General features: G+C 52.2%; 2 protein-coding genes across 2 annotated transcripts in view; both read right to left on the bottom strand.

Moving 5' to 3' along the window:
- The window catches only part of LOC139605317 (uncharacterized), an 850,331-nt gene that overhangs the window by 193,922 nt on the left and 632,801 nt on the right, over positions 1-23,608 (bottom strand).
- LOC139605304 (olfactory receptor 14J1-like) lies at positions 19,578-20,510 on the bottom strand. Its single transcript, XM_071456666.1, has one exon. The coding sequence runs from the start codon at positions 20,508-20,510 to the stop codon at positions 19,578-19,580; it is 933 nt and encodes a 310-aa protein (XP_071312767.1).

A 23,608-nucleotide genomic window follows, 5' to 3' on the forward strand; every position in this document is an offset into this window, starting at 1 on the left:
CCTCCTGTTGAAATGTCATCCTCCTGAAACAAACAGTAAGAGCTGGGTGGCTCTTTGCCCAAGATCTGACTCCAGGATTTTAAAGTGGGCAAAAGATTGCTATGTCCTTGCTCTGTCCTTCTTATTCTACCTCTCCTAAACTTGTGGCAAATTTACTATCCGGAGCCATAAAATGGGGAACCATTTTAAAACAAAACCTCTAAAGATAACTAGGTGACCTGGTGTCCCAGGGTCTACAACTGGACACCTTCTCTCAATTTTGCAAGGTAAACCTGGTGTTTTTATTTTCTAAACACCAGCTAGACCTGTTGTCTAAAATCTGGGTAGACCTAGTGTTGAAAAATTTACCATCTCACCCCCCCACTATGTGAATTGGCTTCTCTGATGAACTTAGAGTTTTATAGATTGGACTTGTTTATGAATAACTTTGAAGGTGTTCATTTTCCCGCAAGCTGGGAGGGTTTGAGCAGGCTGCCTGAGGTCTATGAACAGTTTGCACCACGGCCAAGTGTGGGACTGAAGATCTGCCTTCCGAGGAACTGTGAATCGTTTGTGCTTGACAACAGGTAGAGAAACAGCAATTGTGAGACTGAGGGCACACCAGAAACATCACCTGCTGAGCCGGAGAACAACACCAAGCCGGCGACATCCCCAGCTCAGACAGAGAACCACGGGGAACAGACACTGGAAGACATCCTTACTGTGACTGCTCCTGATAACAAATCCACCTTGTCCTTGCTGTGGTACCCGGGTGAACTGGGTGTTGGGCTTGAGTGAGCATCTGAGGGTAGCCCATGGGATAAGGAGGGTTTGTTTTCTGTGTGCTCAATGTGGAAAAGAGAAGAGTAATTCTCATGGTATTGTTTGTCACTTTGGTAAATGCAGGGGAGCAGCAGAAATGGCTCCAGGCAGGGAGTGGATATATGAGGAATGCAGCAGAGACTTCAAGATGAAAATTGCTCTGGGACAACACAAAAGATTGGCACATTCATTGGTTAGAAATCAGGAAAGGGTTGCTGTTTTCCACCCAAAAGAGACTTCCAACCCAGGAGCCCACCAAAAATGCTGGACTAAAGAGGAAGAACTACTGGTAAGATTGGAGGCCCAGTTGGAGGGCAACAAAAGCATCAATCAACTCATTGCAGGACACACATCACAAGCAAAACAGCTGAAGAAATCAGGGACAAAAGGAGATTGCTGCCCAGGAAACCAGCTGAGGATGCAGATAAGGAACCTGGCATGAGTCATCAAAGCAGGAGAGCAGCTGGGGGCCTGCGAATGGACTTGGACAAAGATCTTGGGAGGAGTCAGATGCCTGGGAGAGCAGCTGCTGGAAGGAAAACAGATCCCAAGATGAGTCACCACCCTGATAAAGATAACAACAGCTGGGAAACAGCAAGTGACAGAGGGAGGGGGAGCTGCAGGCCCATTATCTCAGAACCCTCAGTGAATGGCTATCAGCTGGGACAATTCACACCTTCCTGTGGATATTCAAGCACTTAATAGATGATAAGGAGATGCAATCAACAATCAATCAGCACAGGAATGCTTTTGATGCCTTGAATGAATCAGCCAGATAAGAACAGCAACCCAAGATAAGAGAAAAATGGGGAGCCAGGAAAAAGGGCCAATAAGACCTTTTCAAAAGTGGATGAAAAGAAGAACAGTTAAGAAAGGTCATTTTCTTTGCTTCTAAGACCTGTTCCATCCAGATAGGGGAAAACTTGCTAAAATTATCCTGAATGACAAAGAGTGTTTGTCCTGTGAAATCCCACCCATCGAACTTTATTCAGTTTTTAAAGCCTGATGGGAAACACCTGGAACATTTGATAGCCTTGGGAACTTCCAAATTGTGGGAGATGAGGGACTGGCCCCAAGATATCGCATTGTTACGGGCAGACAGAACCCCTCCCCTTTACCGTTACTTAGCCCCACGTGTTGTTGACCGTTAACCCCTGTTATAAATGACCCTGCCTAACCGTTAATAAATGCCAGTTACCGTCCACCACATTGGTGTGTGCGTGTGCTTGGTCCGTGTGGCAGAGGCGCTGCCACCGAGCCGTCCTCGACCTGGGATGCCACGCCCTAAGCGGCGGCAACACCAAATTAATGGGAAAGCCAACATTAGTGCTTTCAGAGACTTAATTATGGCAAAAGAAATTGAGAAAAATGTGCAGGAGATGAGCAAAAACTCGGCTCCTAGTCCAGGATTAGTCTAAGAGACATCAAGAAGATGGATCCAGAGTACTCCTGGACCATGGAGATCTTCAGCTCATGGTTAACGTCAGGAAAAATCCCAGACATGGTGAGGGGTTGCCGGACTGTTTTGATTCCTAAGTCAACCAAAGCAGGGCACCTAAAGGACATTAACAACTGGAGACCCATCCTGATCGGTTCCATCTTGCTAAGACTGCTCTCCAGGATTTTAACAGCCAAACTGACCAAGGCTTGCCCCCTCAACCCAAGGCAAAGAGGCTTTATAAGGGCAGTGGAATGCTCCGAAAACCTGAAACTCCTGCAAACTAGAATTCAGTCCGCAAAAGGAGAACACAAACCCCTGGCTGTTGTATTTGTGGACATGGCTAAGGCTTTTGACACCGCAAGCCAGCAGCACGTTCTACATGCCCTACAGGAAAGGGAGGTAGATCCCCACATCATCAATCTGGTGAGCAATACTGTGAAAAATGTTTTTGTGATTTGTGTCAATCAGCAATGGAATCAGCAAATGCTTTTATCTGCTGTGAGGAAAATGGATGCATTCTTTGGGATAGATACAAAGAAGGCTTATGAAACTTTCTATAGCCAAACAAAGCTTTGAACAAGGGGAAGTATGGTAAAGTAAAGAGATGAGGTAGCAAGATGACTGATGCTTAGAATAAAATAGAGGAAGTTGTGGTGAAGCTAAGGGGACTGCACTGCGACTAAATGCTTATGTGTAATAAAAAGCTTAACAAAATCATGTAGCAGACAGCGGTGAAGGGGCCTCGCTCCAGACAAGCACAAGAAGGACAGGAAGCCAACAACCACCTGGAAAGATGATGAAATTGCTTATTCCAGCTGATTGATATTTACTCATTTCTACTAAACAAACACACTGGAAACTGCTTTTTTATGCTTAAAAACAGTATATATATACTTTACTGAATTTGTAAGTGGTTTGTGCCGTGAGTGGAGCGGTGACTCCCCGGCCAACCAGCGCTGCTTGCTGGCCTTCTTTAAAATCAAAGATATAGAAATAAAATTCACATTGACTATTGAAGTTTTATGTATTAGTATGATCCTTGTCACATGGCAGCACTCCCAGTATGGTCCCAGAATAATCCCAGTTACTTTCAAGCACTCCCAGGATGGTCCCGGTTGCCTCCAGCTAGATCAACCCAGTCAGTCCCAGTATGATGCCATTTGCTCCCAGTGTGCTCCCAGTTGCTCCCAGTCACCCCCAGTCCAGGGAGGATGTGCATGGTGTGTTCCCAGTCACTCTCAGACACTGCCAGGGTTAATCCAGTCAGTCCCAGTATGATCCAGTGATGACCCCGGTGTGGTCCCAGTTGCTGCCTGTAGGAACCACTTGTGCCCCACATGGTTCCAGTTGCTCCCTTTCACCCTGACTTTTGTTCCAGTGTTTCCCAGTCTTTCCCAGTGTATCCCAGTTCCTTCCAGCATATTCCCAGTCACTCCCAGCATGATCCCAGTAGAAGCCCAGTTGTTTCCAATGACCCCCAGCATGCACCCAGTCACTCCCAGTTCTCCCACATGCTCCTGGCATGATCCCAGTTGCACACAGCTGCTCCTGCTCACCCAGAGCATGATCCCACTTGCTCCCAGTATATCCCATTTGCCTCCAACAGGGTCACAATTGCACCCGGCAGGCTCCTACTCAGTTCCAGTATGATCCTGGTATGATGGAAGTACAAATGCAGTGCAATCCCAGTCACTGCCCATTTGATCCCAGTATGATCCCAGTACAGCCCAGTCCCTCCCAGTGAAGCCACTCCTGGGATCTCCCAGCCCTCTCTGCATTCACCCCTTCCGGATCTCCTGGGAGGAACCCCAAGGGCTGGAAGTCTGCAGCCAGGGTCCCCAGCAAGGCCCAGTTTGGATGAAGAAGGAGAGCAAGAAGGGAGGGAAGTAAGAGAAGGAGGTTGGCTTAGGAAGGAAAAGGAGGAGGAGGGAGGGAAGATGAGGAGTGGGAGGAAGAGGAGGGACAAAGGAGGATCAGGGAAAGGAGAAGGAACCATGATGTTGAGCACTCCCTGAATTCACAGGCTGTGGGATCATCACCCATCTGTTAGAACTGGAGCATTTATCTTCTGTTAATTGGGCAGTTTTCTTTATCTCTTCCACAACCAATCCATCCTCTGGGAAATATCTTCTCTTAATGGGCCATTGAGTGTCACTGCATGACTGATAAAAACCACATCATCCCATTGTGAGATGCTCCGCCCAGGGGGAGGAGCCAAGCATTCGTACCTGGATATAACTGCATCCCTGGGACACCACATCAGCCTCTTCCCACTGGATTCTCAGAGAAGCAGCTTTCTTCTCCACAGGATTCCCAGAGGAAGACCAGGCCCAACACCACCACCACTGGACCTTCAGAGGAAAACTCCACCCTTCTACAGGATCCTAACAGAACCACATCTGTCACTGCAGGAGCTCTGCAGCCACCATTTCATAGGACTGCTACCAGCAGCCTGACCTGCCGGGTGTCACGTCATATTCTGATCTGGTGAATGGGGTTTTTTTGTAAAACGGCATTTGTATTTTTAAGATTTTCCTAGTTCAATAACTGTTATTCCTATTCCCATACTTTTGCCTGAGATACCCTTAATTTCAAAATTCTAGTAATTTGGAGGGAGAGGGTTTACATTTTCCATTTCAAGGGAGGCTCTTGCCTTCCTTAGCAGACACCTGTCTGTTCAAACTGAGACAATGTCCCAGGACACCCAGGCAGGTGAGGAGGAAGTCAGTGCCCCTTTGCCCCTCTCTCCTGCTCCATCTCCCAGCCCATCATGGCCCCCAGCTGCAGGACAGCCCCTCTGCCAATGCCGTCCTGCTGGGGAATCACTGGGGGGATCTCCTTCCCCTTCCCTGTGGCACAGAGGCAAATCCCATCCTGACCTTGTCCTTCGTCCTCCAAACAAGAAGCTGAGGATGGAGACCAGGGAGGACAAATCCCTGCAGCAGAACCTCATGGAAGAGGCCATTTTGAGCAGCTCTACTGTGCAGGAATCCAATGAGGAGGAAAAGTCCCAGACGTCCCTCAGGAGGAGGGGCACCAAACTCAGCCCAGGGTGCTCTGAGGAAGAAAGACACACCCTGAGCCAGGAAGGTGGACAGAGCTTCAGCCAGGGCTCAGAGCTGGTGGTGCATGAGCAGCTTCACAAGGGGGAGAAGCCCTACAAGTGCTTGGAGTGTGGGAAGAGCTTCAGCCGGAGCAACACCCTGATCCGCCACCAGATGATCCACACTGGGGAATGGGCCTACGAGTGTGGGGAGTGTGGGAAGGGCTTCAGCTGCAGCTCTGACCTGAGTGTCCACCAAATGATCCACACTGGGGAGAGGCCCTATGAGTGTCATGAGTGTCAGAAGAGGTTTCAGACCAGCTCCAATCTTCTGCTGCACCAGTGGATTCACACCGAGGAGAGGCCCTTCCGCAGCCCCGACTGCCAGAATGGCTTCAAGCAAAACTCCCACCTCATCACCCACCGGTACATCCACACTGGGGAGAGACCCTATGAGTGTGGGAATTGTGGGATGAGCTTCAGCTGTAACTCTCACTTGACCAGACACCAACGGAAGCACCAGTGAGGGAAGCCCTGCAAATGCCCCAGCTGCAGGAAGAGCTTTGTGCACTGCTCCAGCATCATCCCCCATTGGAGGTCCCACGTTGGAAAGAGAACTGGTTATCTACGTTCCCTGTGATCCATGCTGGGAAGACACCTGTCCCTTTTCCTGCCCCTGCCAATGACATGATGTGGGTCCAAGGTTATGAGGGTCTGCCCTTGGCTGTGTCATTACATTCACTCCTACTTCAGGTCATTGCCAGGGGCAGGAAAGAGACTCTCTTTGTCTGCCGTGAGGAGAAGGGTGTCATTTCCAGGCAGGGGGAAATACATGGCTGGGAAGAGACAGTCGGTGGTGTTGTAGTTTTCCCTGCAAAAAGTTTTTCTTATCCCTTCTGTTATCCATGTTGTTGTTGTTCCTGTTTGTTCCATATCTGGTTGCTGTTCCCAGTAAATTGTTTTTATCCCAGCCCGGGATCTTTGCCTTTTGTGCTTTCCATGGGAGGCTTGAGGGCAGTGAGGGCAGCGCGGTTTTAGCGGGAGCAGGAAATTGGGGAATCCCATTCCTAAACCCCAGCCCATGGAAACCGAGCATCCCAGCTGGTGCCAGCCCTGGTGGCCATGGCAAGAGCCTTGGGAGCGGGTCCCTGGCTGGGGCTGTGGGAACCTCTTCCCTCTGGTGCCCAGGGACAGGAGTGGAGGGAACGGCTGCAGCTGAGTCGGGGCAGGCTCAGGTTGGATGTCAGGAAAAGGTTTTTGGCCAGAGGCTGCTGGGGCCCTGGCCAGGCTCCCCAGGGAAGGGTCCCAGCTCCAGGGCTCTCTGAGCTGCAGCAGCATTTGGCCAGCGCTGCCAGGCCCAGGCTGGCATTGTTGGGGGGTCCTGTGCAGGGCCAGCAGTTGGACTGGAGGATCTTGATGGGTCCCTCCCAGCTCCGCCAATTCTGTGGTTCTGAGATCCCATGAGCCTGGGGATGGGGCTGCCAATGGTTGCCATGGCAACAGAACTCTGGCTCCAGTCCTGAGCTGGTGTCCATGGCAACCACCCGTGGGATGGGGTCTCCATGGAGCTGCCAGGGGACTGAGCATAGACACAGGGGGATGGTGATGGTTACCATGGAAACTGACCATAGCAATAGGGAGGCTGGTGATGGTTGCCCTGGAAACTGACCACAGCAACAGGGGTCCTGGTGATGGTTGCCATGGAAACTGACCATAGCAATGGATTCTGGTGATGGCTGCCTGCTAAGGAACCGATTTGCCAGAGGGGCTCAGAGGGGTTCCATGGGGACATTCCAAGAGTCTCCAGCCTCTTCATGAGCTGGAATGTCACACACAGAGACAGGGGCTCCATGGAGACCTCCCAGGGCTTTCTGGGATGGTAAAGAGCCCTGTGGTCAGAGGCAGTCACAGCCATTCCATGGTGACATCCCAGGGCACCTTGGGCTGCAAAGGCACCGATCTGTCACAGGCACTCACGGGGGCTCCACGGTGACATCCCAGGAGTCCCCAGGCTGCCAAAGAGCCAGGATGTCCCAGACATTCACAGGGGTTCCTGTCATGGCCACAGTGGGAGCTTCAGGCAAAAGCTTTGTTTCTTTATTGGAGAAACTCCTGCTGAGACGTGAGATGGAGAAATGACACCCAGGAGCCATCACAGAACCCCAAAACCCCTGCAGGACCCCTTAACTTCTCAAATTCCTTCTCAGAAAGGAGACTGGGAATGGCTGGATCCAATGCTAGCCCCAGACTTTGTCAAAGGTACAAGACATTGGACAGGGGAAATTGAACTTCATTGCAATTTGTCCCACTGGGTTCATGATTGAATACCAGACAGATTTCTAGAAATACAGCTCGGATTGATTGTGATCATGATTAGAGAGAAAGATCTTGATCAGAGTTCTTTCCTCCACAGCAAAGGAGCTCTAACCATTAGAATCTCCTGCTCTAGGAAGCAATTTTGAAGTCAGCAGGGCCCTGCTGGAGTTGTTGGAGCCCATTGCAGGCAGAGCCTCCTGCTCCAGCAGGAACTGCCTTTCCTGTGCCATCAGCAGGGCAGGTCCCGCTGCAGGAAAAGGCCCAGGCCAGCCCCAGCACAGGGAAGGCCTCGGGCACAAGGGCAGAGTGCCGTGCTGGGAGTTGTGCCAGGGAGAGCCTGAGGCACCAAAGGCACCTTGGCAGCAGCAGCTGCTTGCAGGCCATGGCCAGAAGCCTCCCTTGGCAGCCCAGCCTGGTGGCCACCACTGCAGAGCTGCTGCCTCAGGGCTCATTCCTGGCTGGCCTCTGAAAAGCCACTTGTGCTCCAGGAGCCTGACTGGGAAGCCATTGGCCCCAGCACCTTGGGGACAAGATATGAATGACAAAACTCTTCATGCCAGCAGAGACAAGGCAGGGGCAGGAGAAAGGGCAGAGCCAGGCCCAGGGGACAGGGCTGCCATGGTGATGGCTGTGAGGTCACTGCCCCTGCAGCAGCCTGGCTGCCCTCAGCAGACATTCTGGCCACAAGCCTTGTGAGGACACCCAGCACAGCAGAGAACCCACACTACAGGAATTCCATCCTTGGGAAGGGCAGAGGGTTTCACTGGGTCAGGTTGCACAAAGCTCCTGCTCTTGGACAATTCCTGGCATGGTGCATCAACCTTTTTGCAAAAACAGTTGCGGTTTTGTTCCACTCTCATCATTGTAAATTATTTTCTCCTTCTAACAAATGGAAATCCAGACTCATTCACTTTAGACATATGGACCCTTGTTCTGCCACTGCAAGATTTGGGAGAAAATACCTTTGACCACTATTTTTCCATTTTCACAGACTTTGGAGAGGACCCAAACATCTTCCAAGGTGGGGTTTTGAGGCCTTATCACATAACCCATAGGTAGAGGCTGCAGGTTCTGGGCTCAGTGGGGTGGAGACTGAGGACAGAACAGGAGTAGCCTGGCAGGGGTTGAAGGGTGGTTTCAGAGAGGCTGGAGCTTTTCTTCCTAGAGGATATAAGCATGAGAAGGAAATAATGGCAGCAAGGGCAGCTGGGGAGGCCCCAACTGGGCAGCAGCAGAAAGGAATTTCCCTGGCAGGGCAGGGCTGTGGTGCAACATGTGCCCCATCAGGAGCCTGGAGCAGCCCAAGGCTTTGTGTGGGCAGGCAGAGGCAGGCATGAGGCAGAGCTGCCAGCAGAGGAAGGGCCCAGCCAGGTGGGGCAGCCGGGGGATGCCAACAGCCTGCAGGGACAGAGGCGCAGGGCAGGGACACCGTAGGACAGCCTGGGCTGCACAGGGCACAGGCATGGGCAGCAACTGCAAGACAGCCCTGCCAGAGCCAACTCCTGCAGCACTTTGGCCATGGCTGCTGGCCCTGGGCCTGAGGCCAGCCGGGGACAAGTGACCCTTGCAGGCCTGGGGCCTCATGGCCTCCTTGTCCCTGCTCAGCAGCCTGGCAGGGGCCGCCCCATGCTCCTGTCCTTGGCATTGCCCATCCCCACATCCCAGTGCCCCAGCAAGAGCCCTGAGCAATGAGGGAGGGACAGGATCTGCCTGGCCAGGGGCTGGGGCTCAGGCCTTGGCCCTTTGCATTCCTGAAACACATCCAGGTTTGCCCAGCACCAGAGACACGTTTCCCTTGCTTGTCTCCAGCTGTCATCACTGCTTCCAGGGTTCTGCTCTCCCTGGAACCTGGGGACATTTTGTCAGTCATATGCAGATCTCTTTAAAGTACAAGAAACTGCCGTGTTTCAATCTGACTTTGAATCATTGAGAGGTTTTTGAGCACACTCTGAGGCACTGATGAGTCTGATGCAAAAAGCACCAAAGCCCCAGAGGGTTATTCAAATCCTTCTGCTGTGTCTGTGCTGCTGAGCTGGGCCAGGCTCCTGGCCCAGAGGCAGCTCCTGGCAAGGGCAGCAGAGCTGCAGAGAGACAGCTCTGGCCAGGAGCAGCTCCTGTGCACAGCCCAGCAGGGCTGGGGCACTGCCAGGGCCCCTCAGGGACACCAGCAGGGCACAGACTGAGCTCCCAGGGGCTCAGCACTGGCAGGGGCTGTGGCATGGCCCAGAGGGGGCTGTGTCACAGCAGCACCTCTGTGGCTGTGTCATAGAGGCACAGAGCAGCTGGGATGTCAGCAATGGGCTGTGTGACAGCACAGAGTGGGTTGTGTGAGGTCACAGATTGGGCTATGACATCACCGAGCTTATGGTTTGAGGTCATCAAGCAGCTACAGCGTCATAGAGGGGACTGTGTGACATCACAGAGCAGGCTGTGACATCATGGCATGGCTGTATGACATCATAGTGCAGGCTGTGAGGTCAAAGTGTGTGCTGTGACATTACAGAGTTGCAGTATGACACCACAGAGAGGCTCGTGTGACATCACTGAGGGGGTTGTGAAATCACAGAGGTTGCTGTGGCATCATAGAGTAGGGTATAAGGCCATAGAGCAGACTCTGCCATCATGGAGGGTGGCTCTGTGACATCAGAGGGGGGTTGTGACATCACTGGGTGCCTGTGTAGCATCACAGAGCAGACTGTGACATCACAGAACAGATTCTGACACCAAATGGTGGCTTTCTGACATCCCAGGCTCTTTTGTGACATCGCAGTGCAGCTGCATGACATTCCAGGGTGAAATCCCAGAGTTTGCTCTGTGACATCACAAGGGTGCTGTGTGATGTCCCAGAGGGAGCTGTGACATCACAGGTGATGTGTGACATCACAGAGAAGTGTTTGTGACATCGCAGTGGCTCTGTGACATCACAGGGAGCTTTGAGACATCATAAGGGGACTTCATGACATCCCAGTGTGGGCTGTGACATCACAGGATGCTGTGTGACATCACGGGGGCTGTGTGACATTCACGGGGGCTGTGTGAGGTCCCTGGGGAGGTCACTCTGCCCCAGCCCCCCTCACAGTTCCCCCCAGAGCAGTCCAACCCTGCTCGTGCACAGCGGGGTCCCCTGTCCCCCTGGGTCCCCCCGCCCCCGGCCCCGCAGCCTCCCCCAGAGGATGTTCCATGAGATCGACCCCAGAGCCTGACACGGGGCCGGGGGGCCGGGGCCCTGGGGGTGGCACAGGGGGACAGGGACCCCCCGGCAGCATCCCTGTGTCCCCCAATATAGTAGAGGAAACGTATTTAAATATCTGTATAGAGGCTTTGCCCCGGAGGTCTCGGTTGCCTTTGATAAGCTGCAGCTGGGATGTCCTTAATTAGGCTGCAGCTGTGACTAATGAAGAGAACTGAGATAAAAGGGGGCGGGTTAGCCAGTCAGGGAGAGCCTTGGCGGTGTCCTGACCTGAGAGAGAATAGCATGTGGAAGAAAGAGTCTGTGCAGTGAAGATCTGCAGCCATGAGAATACACCAAAGAAGTAGGGACTTTAAAAGTCTGATAATATCATTATGAGCCTCTAGAGAAATAGAACAACAACACCCTAGGGCCAGAGCCAGGGCCAGGGCTCCTTCACCCTGGTACCAACGAGGCCTTGAGAGCTCTGAAAAAATCCCCAGCAAGGGATCAGCAAAAACCAGATTTAATATTAAGCAACAGCACCACAGAGTTCCTTGGCAAGAGTCACTCTGCTCCTGACTGGACACTTCAGGTACACCAAGGAAACAAAGCAACAACAAAACCAAACAGAGTCCAGGCAATCAACCCAGAAATGAACTGAGAATTGTCCCTGTGTGTGTGTGTGTGACACAATGACAGTGAGGGCAAGGATGAAAGGAATACGGCCCAAAAGCTTAACAGAGCTCAAACTTAACAGGACTTAACTTATACCTTAACCTTAACTGATACCTTCAATCTCACAATTTAGCAAAAAACAGTATTTAGCAGGATTTAATCTGATTTATAACCTATGACTTTGCAATTTAACAGAGGATTAACATTTAACAGTATTTAACTTAGCTTATAACTTATATTACACATAACAACTTAGGAAAACAACAACTCTTAGCAGTGTTTAGATTCACTTAGACCTTGTGACTTAACCTTACCTACAGGCAATGTAGGTAAGGTTAAGTCATCCTGGCCACACTTGGCACCAACAGCTTTCTTTGGCAGGGTGAGAACAGGGATGTTGTGCCATGGAGGGAACAGAAACAGCTCCCAGGGCTGCTCCTACAGAAAGCAGGAGCTGGGTGGGCAGCAGCAGTGCCTGGAGCAGACAGTGTTTGTGATGAGCTGCAGATGAGCTGAGCCCAGGGGCTGTTGGCCAAGGCCGAGGCCCAAGGAGCATTTCTCAGCTGGCAGGGCGGCCTGAGAAGGGGAGGGGGGAATGCAACAGCACAGGGCCCATGGAACCAAGGGACCATTGTGACACTGTGAGGCCCTGTGAGACCAAGGGACCATTGTGACACTGTGGGGCCCTGTGACATCAAGGGATCATTGTGTCACTGAGAGGCCCCATCAAACCAAGGGTCCATTGTGACACCACGGGGCCTCATGGAACCGTGGAGACCATTGTGACACTTTGGGGTATCATGGAACCAAGGGGCCATTGTGACACTGCAAGACCACATGGTCTCACAATGGTGCCAAGGGTCCACTGTGACATTGCAAGGCCTCATGGAAGCATGGGGAGACCATTAGGACACTACACAGCCTCATGGCACCAAGGAGACCGTTGTGACACTGAGGGGCACCATGGAATCACGGAGACCATTGTGGTGCTATGTCGGTTAATGGAATAGGCAAAGCATTGTGACACTGTCAGGCCTCATGGAAACAGGGAGACCATTGTGACCCTGGGGGTCCCCACAACCAAGAGGATCATTGTGATACTGTGGGGCCTGGTGAAACCAAGAGGCCTTTGTGACACTGCAGGGCTGCATGGAACCAAAGCTCCAGGGTGACATTGCGGGGCCTTGTGTCATCAGTGGAGCATTGTGACCTTGTGGAGCCAAAGGAGACCATTGTGACACTGCAAAACCCCCAGGGTCCAAAGGTCCATTGTGACATTGCAGGGCTTATGGAACAGAGGAGTCCCGTGACATTTTGGGGCCGGTGGAAGCACGGAGACCATTGTGACACTGCAAGGCCTCATGGAATTTTTGGGACCACTGTGACACTGCAGGGCCTCTGGAACCTAGGAGCCATTGTGACACTGTGGGACCCCATGGAACCAAGGGTCCATTGTGACAATGCTGGACCCCATGGAATCAAAGCACCACTGGGACACTGCGGGGCCCCATGGAACCAAGGGGACCATGGGGATACTGCAGGACCTCATAGAAGCAAGGGAACATGGAACAAGTCTGGCTGGTCTGGCCTCCTGTTGACTGCCTGACTGGTCCAAATGACCCTGGAATGTTGAGGGTCTCTTCTCATCTGCTATTGAAACACTGGGGCTCTGTGCTTTCCTTCCCAATGGAAAAGAACTCTCCTTCTCCTCCAGGCACCCACGGCCAGAACTGGGATTTCACCTCCAAATTTCCTTCTATCCAGGGATTGTTCCCACAGGAATATTGCCAGGACAAGTCTGTCTTGCATTGGTTTCACAATGGTCACCTCCCATCTGTCCCCAAAACACTGGGGATGGTTCTGAGCTTTCCTTCCCATGGGAAAGAACTGTCCTGCTTCTCCAGGTGCCCGTGGCCAAGATTGGACTTCCACCTCCAAAATTCCCTACATCTAAAGATAGCTCCCAGACAAAATATGTCATTTCTGATAAGTCTGGATGGCCTTGGCCTAGTGAGGCTCTCACCTGCCTTCCAAACACTGGAGCTCTGTGCTTTCCTTCCTATGGAAAAGAACTGCCCTTCTTGGCCTGGTGCCCATGGCCAGAATTGGGATTTCACGGCCAAAACTGCCTGTTGTGACAGACTGAAGGAGATTGTGGCTCAAAGGATTTTGTGTTTGGGGGAGGAAGGTCCAGCCCTGCCCTGCCCTGGAACCCCAGCCCTGCCCTGCCCTGGAACCCCAATCCCCCAGAGCCTCTATCCCAGCCCAGCAGTGTCTGCCAGTCCCTGGCACAGCACAGGCAATGCTCCACAGCCACCTCTGCAGCCCCCAGCCCAGCTCCTGAGGGACCAAATGCGCCCAAGCCCCACCTGGGGGAAGGGCCCAGGGAGACCAAGGGGTATTTCAGGGGCTGACCATGAGGCAAGCACACATATTGACCCTCCCTCCTCTTGGAATTTCCATCTGAACACCACTGGAATCCAGGAGTTGGTACTTGTGTGTGTGCTCCTCTGTATCTTTTCTGTCTTTTGCTCTCTCTGTGTCTTCTTCTATTTCTGTCGTCATGCAAATTTTGATTAACATTAAATTGAACAGGCTTAGAGTTGTGACATTGAATGGGGAAAATAAATGCTTTGAAAAGTGTTTTTTGTTGATTGAGTATAATTTTAAATCTTTTGCTAAAGTTTCTCTAATTTTCTAAAGTTGCCAGTAAAGGCGGTTTTGTTGTTTTGAGCTCCTGGGAATCTCTTGTTGGTATTTCTCCAGTGCATCCAACTCACAGGGCACAAACAATTGTAATTCCTTTTAAATGTCTCCTTGAGAGAGTTGTTTGGGGGATGGGAGTCAGGGCTTGTGTGTCCTGCTTGGTCCAGCCCAGGCAGGGCTTTCCCAGCCACATTCCACACTCCATTGCCCAGCTGGAGCCGCTGGTGCCTCTGAGTTCTGCTTGTCCAGCCCCAGGGATGCTCTCCTTGTCTGCCCATTCCCCCACGGTCTCTGGGCAGGGATGGCTTCAGTGGGGGCTGCTGACATCCTCAGAAACTTGCAGAGGCTGCTGCTGAATTTCACTGCTCCAGAGGCTTGTTCAGCCTTCAGCTCTTCAGTGCAGGAATTCAGTGTCTCAGGGCTCATGAACATTCAGAACACCTGAACAAGCCAAGACTCTGGGAATAATTTGATTTAAGTGTTCAAATCTTTTGTGGTTAATTCAACACATTTCAGAAGCCTATTCAATGTGAATACACTATATTTAAAAAGACAGCAAGTAAATATTTTTAGATCTTGTAATTCATTGGTTTTTTACTGGTAATTCATTGATGTGTCCAATCTCCAACTGACACTGAATCCAAGTACCTCCTCATGCAGTTTGAATAGATATGAAAATCCAGACCCTTCCTGGCTGACAATCAATCAGACTCTGTCCCTACCCCCACCCAACCATTTCCCCCATCCAAGCCCTGGCACTCAGAGCAGCCTTTGTGCAAATCTGAGCTCCCTCCAGCCCAGGCTGCACCTGCAGGTTCCAGCTCCTTGGCTCCAACTCCCACCTGCTTTCCTTGGAGAAGGAGCTGCCCGAGACACAGAGGGATGTTCATTTCTTGTCAGCCAACAAATCCAAGGGAAGGCACAGCTCCATCAAATGCAAAAGTCATTCTTCCCCTTGGCTCTGCCCTGCCCCTGATCCCCCCAGCCCGTCCTGTTTCCTTCATCCCTCCAGTGCCAGGGACTCTCTGGGACAAGGGAGCTCTGCTCTGGCTATGGAGGGAGGTGCAAATGCCACCACTGGAGTGGGGACCACAACTCATCAGGTTTGTGTCCTTTCAGGGTCAGGAACTGGTGAGACTCAGAGGCACAGAAAGTTTCTCTTCATGGCCAACAGACCATAGTTGAACAGGACACAATTTAGTAACAATCATACTCTTCCCTGAGCTATGTGCAACTTCCCAGCAATGCCTGATGAGTCCATCACCCACAAGTGATTTTCATACTAAAATTAATTTTTGACAACCATTGTTCTGTGACAGATATAAAAACAATTAAGTTCTTGTATCAGGATGCTCATCCTGGAGTGGGGGCAAAACATCTCCAACAATTCCTGATTTGCAAAGCTCTCAGTGGTGGATTGAGAAGGGAGGCCAGGCTGCTCTGGTGCTGAGGAAATGCTGAAACCAGCCTGACTCATTTCACCTCCTCCTGTCCTGGCTGATCTCCCCTCTTTCCCCTTCCACCCATTGGCTTTTGTCTCCCACCAGGCCCCCGGTGAAGAGCCTGGCTCTGTGTTCTCCATCCCCTCCTCGCTGGCACTGCCAGGCTGGGATGAGGAGCCCCTCAGCCTCTCCTGCTCTGGGCTGGACAAGCCCAGCTCCCTCAGCCTCTGCTCACAGTCCAAGGGCTCCAGCCCCACCTTGGAGGCCCTTCCCAGACCCTGCTCCAGCTGCCAGACATCTTTCCTGCCCTGGGCAACCCAACCCAGGCCACAGTGACCTGGATAATCCCCGTCCTTGATGTCCTGGTGACACAGCCCTGGCCCCTTGTCCCCATGTCAGGCTCTGGGGTGGATCCTGTGGAACATCCTTTGGTGGAGGCTGTGGCTCCAGGTGGGCCGGGGGGGATCCCGGGGGACAGGGACCCCGCTGGGCATGGACAGCATTGGACTTGTTGGGAGAAACTGTGAGGGGGAGCTGGGGCCGAGTGACCAACCCAGTGACCTGACACAGCCCTGCTGGGATGTCACACAGCCCCTCTGGGATGTCACAGCCTGCTCTGTGAGCTCACAGCCCCTTCTCTAATGAAACACAGGCGGTCTCTGATGTCACAGCCAATTCTGTGATGTCTTAGTCTTCTCTGGGATGTTAGACCTCTGCCCTGTGATGTCACAACTGGCTCTGTGATGTCACAGAGGCAGTCTATGATGTCACAGCTGCTCAATGACCTCACATGACCCACTCTGTGCTGTCATAGCCCACTCTGTGACCTCATGTTACCAGATGATCAGTTGTCTACACCAGCTGAGCTGACACCTGGAGCTTGTTCTCCACATCCCCAGGCCTATGGAAACCACAAAAGGCCCATTGTGTGAGAAGGGGAACTGGAAGTTCAGCAGCCTCAGGGTCCTGCCAGCTCAGCCAGGCCCACTGGAACATTGGGGTCCACGACCACCAGGGACCACCAGAGAGACCCCCAGGACAGAAGAACACATGGGTAAAGGGGAGGGGAAATATGTTAATGATTTTGGGGAAATGATTATCATATGTGTGTTTAGTCCAGGACAATCAATGAATGTGTGTGCAAAATACAGAAAATAAACAGAAACTTTCCTGTACTCAGCCTGCACGGCTTTGGGAGGAGCTCTCCCCCGTGCATCCAGCTGAATAAAGAATGCTGCTTCTTAGTGCTACACTGGGGTCAAAAAGAGTTTTCTGTTTTACTGAATTTTTGGTGACACTCCCACTGCCAAGGAAAGCTCTGTCTGCTGCTGTTCACAAACAGAGAAGGGCTGGGGGCAGATGTGGGGCTCAGAGGCTGCCTGGGGCACAGTGACCATGAAATAATCAAGTTTTCAGTGTTCTGTGAAAGAAGGAGGGGCAGCAACAAAACTTCTACACTGGAATTAGGAAGGGCAGACTTTGGCCTATTGAGGATGCTGATTTGGGGAGAATCAAATCAGGTACTGATTTATTTTAAGGGAAACACTCCTTAAAAACAAAGGGGTCCAGGAAGAACACACATTTCAAGAAGGTAATTTAAGGGGGAAGGAGCAGCCTGTCCCAGTGTGACAAAAGATGAGCTACTGAGGAAAATGACTGGCCTGGCTGCCCATGGAGCTTTTGTGGGAACTCGGGGGATAAAAGGACTGGCAAGTCTGGAAGCATTTAAGAATTTTGATGGGTTATTCAGAAAGAAAATTTGAGATGTGAAAGCTCAATTAGAACTTCACCTGGCGGCTTCTGTAAGAAAAAGTTTTTATAAAAAAAATATATCAAAAGGGAGAAGAAGAACCTCTACTATTTATTGGATGCAGTAGAGAATAGAGTAACTAAAGATGAGGAAAAGGCTGAGCTACTTAACACCTTGTTTGTCTCAAGTATATTTTTTCAGTATTAGGACAGGTTTTCCTCAGGACAAATGTTCTCCTGAGCTGGTAGATGGGCACAGGGAGCAGAACAGCCCCCTGGACTCCAGGAGGAAGCAGCTACTGACCTGCTGAGCCACTCAGATGCTCACAGGTGTATGGGATCAGATGGGATCCATCCCAGGGGGATGAGGGAGCTGTGGATGAGCTCCCCAAGCTGCTCTCCATCATTTACCATCAGTCCTGGCTCAGCAGGGAGGGCCCAGAGCCCTGGAGGTGCCAGTGTGAGCCCATCCCCAGGAAGGGCTGGAAGGAGGAGCTGGGGAACTCCAGGCCTGTCAGCCTGACCTGGGTGCCTGGCAAGGTTATGGAACAGATCACCTGGAGTGCCATCACAGGGCACCCACAGGATGGCCCAGGGATCAGAGCCAGCCAGCGTGGATTTCAATATCTGCATTGATGATCTGGATGAGGGGATTGAGTCCATCATCAGCAAATTTGCAGATGACACCAAGCTGGCTGTGAGTGTGGATCTGCTGGAGGGTAGGAGGGCTCTGCACAGGGCCCTGGACAGGCTGGATCCAGGGCCCAAATCCAACAAGATGAGGTTTCACAAGTCCAAGTGCCGGGTCCTGCACTTTGGCCACAACAGCCCCTGCAGTGCTACAGGCTGGGGACAGAGTGGCTGGAGAGCAGCCAGGCAGAAAGGGACCCGCAGGGACTGATGGACAGCAGGCTGGACATGAGGCAGCAGTGTGCCCAGGTGGCCAAGAAGGCCAATGGCTCCTGGACTGGATCAAGAATGGTGTGGCCAGCAGGAGCAGGGAAGACATGGGCTGTTTGCAGGGGAGGGAACAGGGATGGGCAAGAGGAAGAAATCTGAACCAGAGAAGAGTAAAGAAAGCAAAGGTGAAGGCATGGAAATGCTCAGGGCAGTTTGGGGGTGGCTGCCAGGCAGCCCTGGCTCTGAGCAATAGCGTCTGCAGTGGCACAGGAAACTCCCAGCTGATGGGAACAAACTTTCTGGCTGACTGCAGAGGCCAGGACAAAGCTGAGTGGTTTCCCTGCTGTCCCCCAGCCCTTGCTGGCCCCAGGGGCTGATGGCATTTGTGCTCCCTCAGCTTCATGTCCCCACAGCAACAGCATGGGGGTGCTGCCCCTGCTGTGTGCAATGCAAACAGGGGCTGCTGAGGCAGTGCTGCCGTGTCTGTGCCTGCAAGGATGGGGCACCTGTGTGAGCTGGGGGAGAGGCCAGGGCTGCAGAGGGGGGATGTTGTTGGCAGCTGCATGAGGACGCTCTGGGACGCTGCCCTGGGCTGTGCAGCGCACTGGGCATGGATCAGCCCCTGCTCTGCTGCTCCTTCCCGTCTGCCCCAGGGCCCTTGCAGAGCCCCAGCCATGCTGTTTGCCCCCAGCCTGCCCACGGCCAGCCTGGGGCTGCTCACGGGGGTTTCTGTGCTGAGCTTTGGCCTGGCCGTGTTCTTGAGAGAGCCTGGGCAAGGAGCCTGGAGCCCCCAGGGCCTGGCCTGAGGCCTCAGCGCTGCCCCAGCAGTGCCCATGGCCTGTCCCTGCTGCAGCCCCAGCACTGCCACCCCCAGGGCTGTGCCCGGCCCCGAGAGCACTCAGGCCCTGCAGCAACACCAGGGCCACCAGGGCAGCGGAGCAGGGCCATGGCAGCAGCACTGGCAACACCAAGTGCTGCTGCTGCTGCTGCTGGGCACAGCTGCTGGGCCAGCACTGATCTGCCCCAGCTCTGCACACAGACATTGCTGCTGCAGCTCCAGAGAAGGCAACAAAAGGGCATCTGTGCAGAAAACTCTGCTAGGAGATCCTTTAGTTCCTTTAATGCCACCGAGAGCGCAGCCCATCATTGCCACAGTCTGTGGCCACAGGGAAGGTGGAGAGTAACAAAATGAGAAATGGCACAAACAATGAAATTTATTTGTAGATAATATGGAAAAAGTAAAACAAAGAAACAGAACCCCCGAAATGAGAACAACAAGAAATATCAAAGATGATTTTTATTACAAGTGATTTGTAGAAAATGGCCAACAGTTTAATGTTTCTGAAACCAACCAGTCATCAGTCTCTGCACTGCAGCCTTGAGCTCCTGGTTCCTCAGGCTGTAGATGAGGGGGTTCAGGGCTGGAGGCACCACCGAGTACAGAACTGACAGGGCCAGATCCAGGGATGGGGATGAGATGGAGGGGGGCTTCAAGTCGGAAAATGTGGCAGTGCTGAGGAACAGGGAGACCACAGCCAGGTGAGGGAGGCAGGTGGAAAAGGCTTTGTGCCGTCCCTGCTCAGAGGGGATCCTCAGCACAGCCCTGAAGATCTGCACATAGGAGAAAACAATGAACACAAAACAGCCAAGTGCTAAGCAGATGGAAAACACAAGAAGTCCCAATTTCCTGAGGTTTGAGTGTGAGCAGGAGAGCTTGAGGATCTGTGGGATTTCACAGAAGAACTGGCTCAGGGCATTGCCCTTGCAAAGGGGCAGGGAAAATGTATTGGCCGTGTGCATGAGAGCATGGAGAAGGGCACTGGCCCAGGCAGCTGCTGCCATGTGGGCACAAGCTCTGCTGCCCAGGAGGGTCCTGTAGTGCAGGGGTTTGCAGATGGACACATAGCGGTCGTAGCACATGATGGTCAGGAGGGCATATTCTGCTGAGATGAAAAAGGCAAAAAAAAAGAGCTGTGCAGCACATCCAGTGTAGGAGATGTTGCTGGTGTCCCAGAGGGAATTGTGCATGGCTTTGGGCACAGTGGTGCAGATGGAGCCCAGGTCAGCGAGGGCCAGGTTGAGCAGGAAGAAGAACATGGGCGTGTGCAGGTGGTGGCCGCAGGCTACGGCGCTGATGATGAGGCCGTTGCCCAGGAGGGCAGCCAGGGAGATGCCCAGCAAGAGGCAGAAGTGCAGGAGCTGCAGCTGCCGCGTGTCTGCCAATGCCAGCAGCAGGAAGTGCCTGATGGAGCTGCTGTTGGACATTTCCTATGGTGTCTTGGCTTGGGGATCTGTAAGAAAAGTAATCATGGATTAGTTGGGTTTGGAGAGGACTTGAAATATCCCAGCACAGCCTGGGGGCACTTTCCCCCCACTGCCTGCCCAGGGCTCTGCTGCCTGGAGCTGTCCCTGCCAGCAGCTGCTTCCCTGTGCCCAGGGCTGGGCCCTGCCAGTGCTGCCAGAGCCCAGCCCAGCCCTGGGGGCTCAGCTCTGCCCTGCAGGGCCCTCCCAGCTCAGGCACTGCCCAGGGGCAGCTCTGGCTCTGCAGGCTCTGATGGCAACTTCAGAGTGATAGTGGAGCCCTGGAAAATGTTAAAAATAGTCTTTGAAAATATTAGGCTTTGTGTTTTCTCAGATCACTGCACCTGCATAAGCAGTATGATAAAAGATATAATTGTTAGATGTGATGATTGTTTAGTAATTAAATATAATTATTATATAACCAAAGGAAGAATTATGGGAAATTATGTTGGAAATTTAAAGGGAGCTATGTTTAGCTGAAATCTGTGTATACAATAGATGAATAAAAGTTTAATAATTAACATGAAAGTTAAGTAATGATAGTGTATAAAACACCTTCACCTCGAATGTATGGTCGGAATCAGAGTTGGGTGGAAACTACCCTGATTCCCAGAGCTCTTGAATAAAAAGCACCACATATAATCGCCTATGTGATTATGTGTTTTTGAACACTAACCAGAGCAACCCTGAGGAGGCTGGAAAAGCAGCACTGATGCTGCCTCTAAGAGGCCCTGTGCTGATTTCTGTAACTGCCTGGTTTATAAACATCTGAGAGGATTGGTTTTTTTTAAACCTGAACTGAGAGATAAATATCTATGTGCAATTTCCTATCAAGACAACCAAGAAAAATAGATTTAAAAACCATGATTTCCCCCTTCATCCAGTCCCTGCATTGCTGTGGTCCCTGTATAACTTACTTGGAAATGTTCTGCAGTTTAATGCCATGCTGGGATCAGTCCTGAACAATGCAGCATCCTCCCCACACAAGGAGAACACTCCCAAGCCTCACCAGCTGTCTCCTCCCAGCCAGATCTTGTCCCCCAGTGCTGGGAGCAGCTGCCAGGGCTGGCTGAGAGCTGTCCCTGGCAGGCAGCAGAGTCCCTGCCCCAGCACAGCACCCTGGGCTGCAGGACCCTGCTCTGCAGGACAGCCCTGGGCACCCCTGGCTGCTCTGCACAAGAGACAAGCAGAGAATGTACTCACAGGCTCTGCAGGCATTGGCATGTTCCAGCTGCAGGAGATGGCTCCAGGAGCTGCAGCTGCACTGTCCTGCAGCCAGAGGTTCCTGTGCCAAGGGCTGGCAGTGATTGTGCCCCAGGCACTTCTCAGCCCCTTCCCAGCCCTGACTGATTGAAGCTCTCTGTGCCTCTGTGCTGTGCCCGGGCTGGCTGCAGGCAGTGCCCCAGCCCTGCTGGGCTGGCACAAGAGCTGCTCATCAAGAGAAATGTGCTTTTGAAGCTCTTCTTGGTGACCAGGAGCTGCCTCTGTGCCAGGAGCCCAGCCCAGCTCAGCAGCACAGACACAGCACAAGGACTTTAATCAGCCTCTGGGCCTTTGTGCTCAGGCCCTGAACATCAGTCCCTGAGAGGGAGATGAAGAAACCTCTCCAGAACTCCAAGGCAGAATCCAACTCCAAAGTTTCTTGGACTTTTAATGGGTCCCAGTGAGGGACACGACTGAGCAAGTGTCCCCAGGCCCCAGGCAGAGCAGAGAACTGCAGGCAGTGATGACAGGTGGGGACAAAGAGAAGCCAAGTCTTGGTGCCCTGGGGCACAGCAGGGTCTGTGCCAGCAAGGGCTGGGAGGAGACACCTTGTCCTGAGGCCCTGGGGCCTCCTGGCCCAGCCCCAGCCAGGCTGGGCACTGTCAGCCCCTTGTGCTGCCCTCAGCATCCCCCCCTAGCCCACATCCCAGTGGCCTCAAGGATCTGCTGCAAGGAGTCCCTGGGGAGCCTTGCTCAGCAATGGCCCTGGGGGCTCCTGAATGCTCCCTGCAGTGACTGCAGGTTTTTCAAAGGACTTGGGGTTTGGCTTTTGCCTTGGACTCTCTGAGAGGTTTGTGCAATCTTGGCCTCCAATTATCTGCTGTAATTAGTCCCTGGAGAGGCTTTGTCAGTAAAACCACTCAGTGGGGCTCATTAATACTTCAGGGTACTTCAGTTATTTTAAGGTATTTTGTTTTTTCCTTTTGATACAGACTCTGTGAGAGGTTTGTGCAGTCATGGTCCCAATTATCTGCTTTAATGAGTCCCTTGAGATCTTTGTACTGACACTCAGTGGGGCTCATTAATACTTTGAGATACTCAAGGTTTTTAAGGTACTCTGGATGTTCCTTTTCACTCTGAGTCTTTGAGAGGTTTTTGTGTAATCCTGGCCTCCAATTCTCTCCTCCAAGGAGTCCATGAGGAGCCTGTGTTTACCTCAGTGGGACCCATTCATGCTTTGAGACACTTTGGGGTTTTTCCTCTGACTTTCACTCCTGGAAAGGTTTTTGCAATCTCCTCTCAGGCCCTGAGGTTCCAGGGCTCAGCTTCAAATGCACTACAGGGCTCATTAGGACCAAGATAGTCCTAACAAACCATGGCTCTGCATTGATTTCCCTCTGCTCTGGGGCAGTTCGTTAGGAAGCTTTCCTGCTGCAGGTATGGAAAAATATTTCAAAGAGCTTCTAGGAAATATGTATCATATTTTATAGTGTCCTTTATTACTTTTCTTAGTATACAAGAGGGGATTGCAGCATTCAGTGACTTATACTGACCCAGGGACACTCTTGAGGAAGTCTGGCTTGGTCAGGGAAGCTGTGCCTTGAGGTCTGATCAGTGTGGACAACCTTGCTCCACATTCCCCAAGCCCATGGTGTCTCTCCTCACTGACCTGGGAGCTGCTTTGCTTGGTGAACTGGCTTCACTCAGCTGAAGAGGGATTTTGACTTTTTAATTTTTTCAAGCAATCTAAAACTCCTGAGTTTCCCCATTGCAAACAGACACCCTCCTCAAGTGTGTGCCAAGCCCAAGGTGCCACTGAGACCACTCCAGACCTGCCTGGGCCAGCTGTGAGGGTGGAT

The sequence above is a fragment of the Agelaius tricolor genome, unplaced genomic scaffold, assembly GCF_023055355.1.
Source record: "Agelaius tricolor isolate 1412-34295 unplaced genomic scaffold, bAgeTri1.0.p SCAF_64, whole genome shotgun sequence".
NCBI lineage: Eukaryota > Metazoa > Chordata > Aves > Passeriformes > Icteridae > Agelaius > Agelaius tricolor.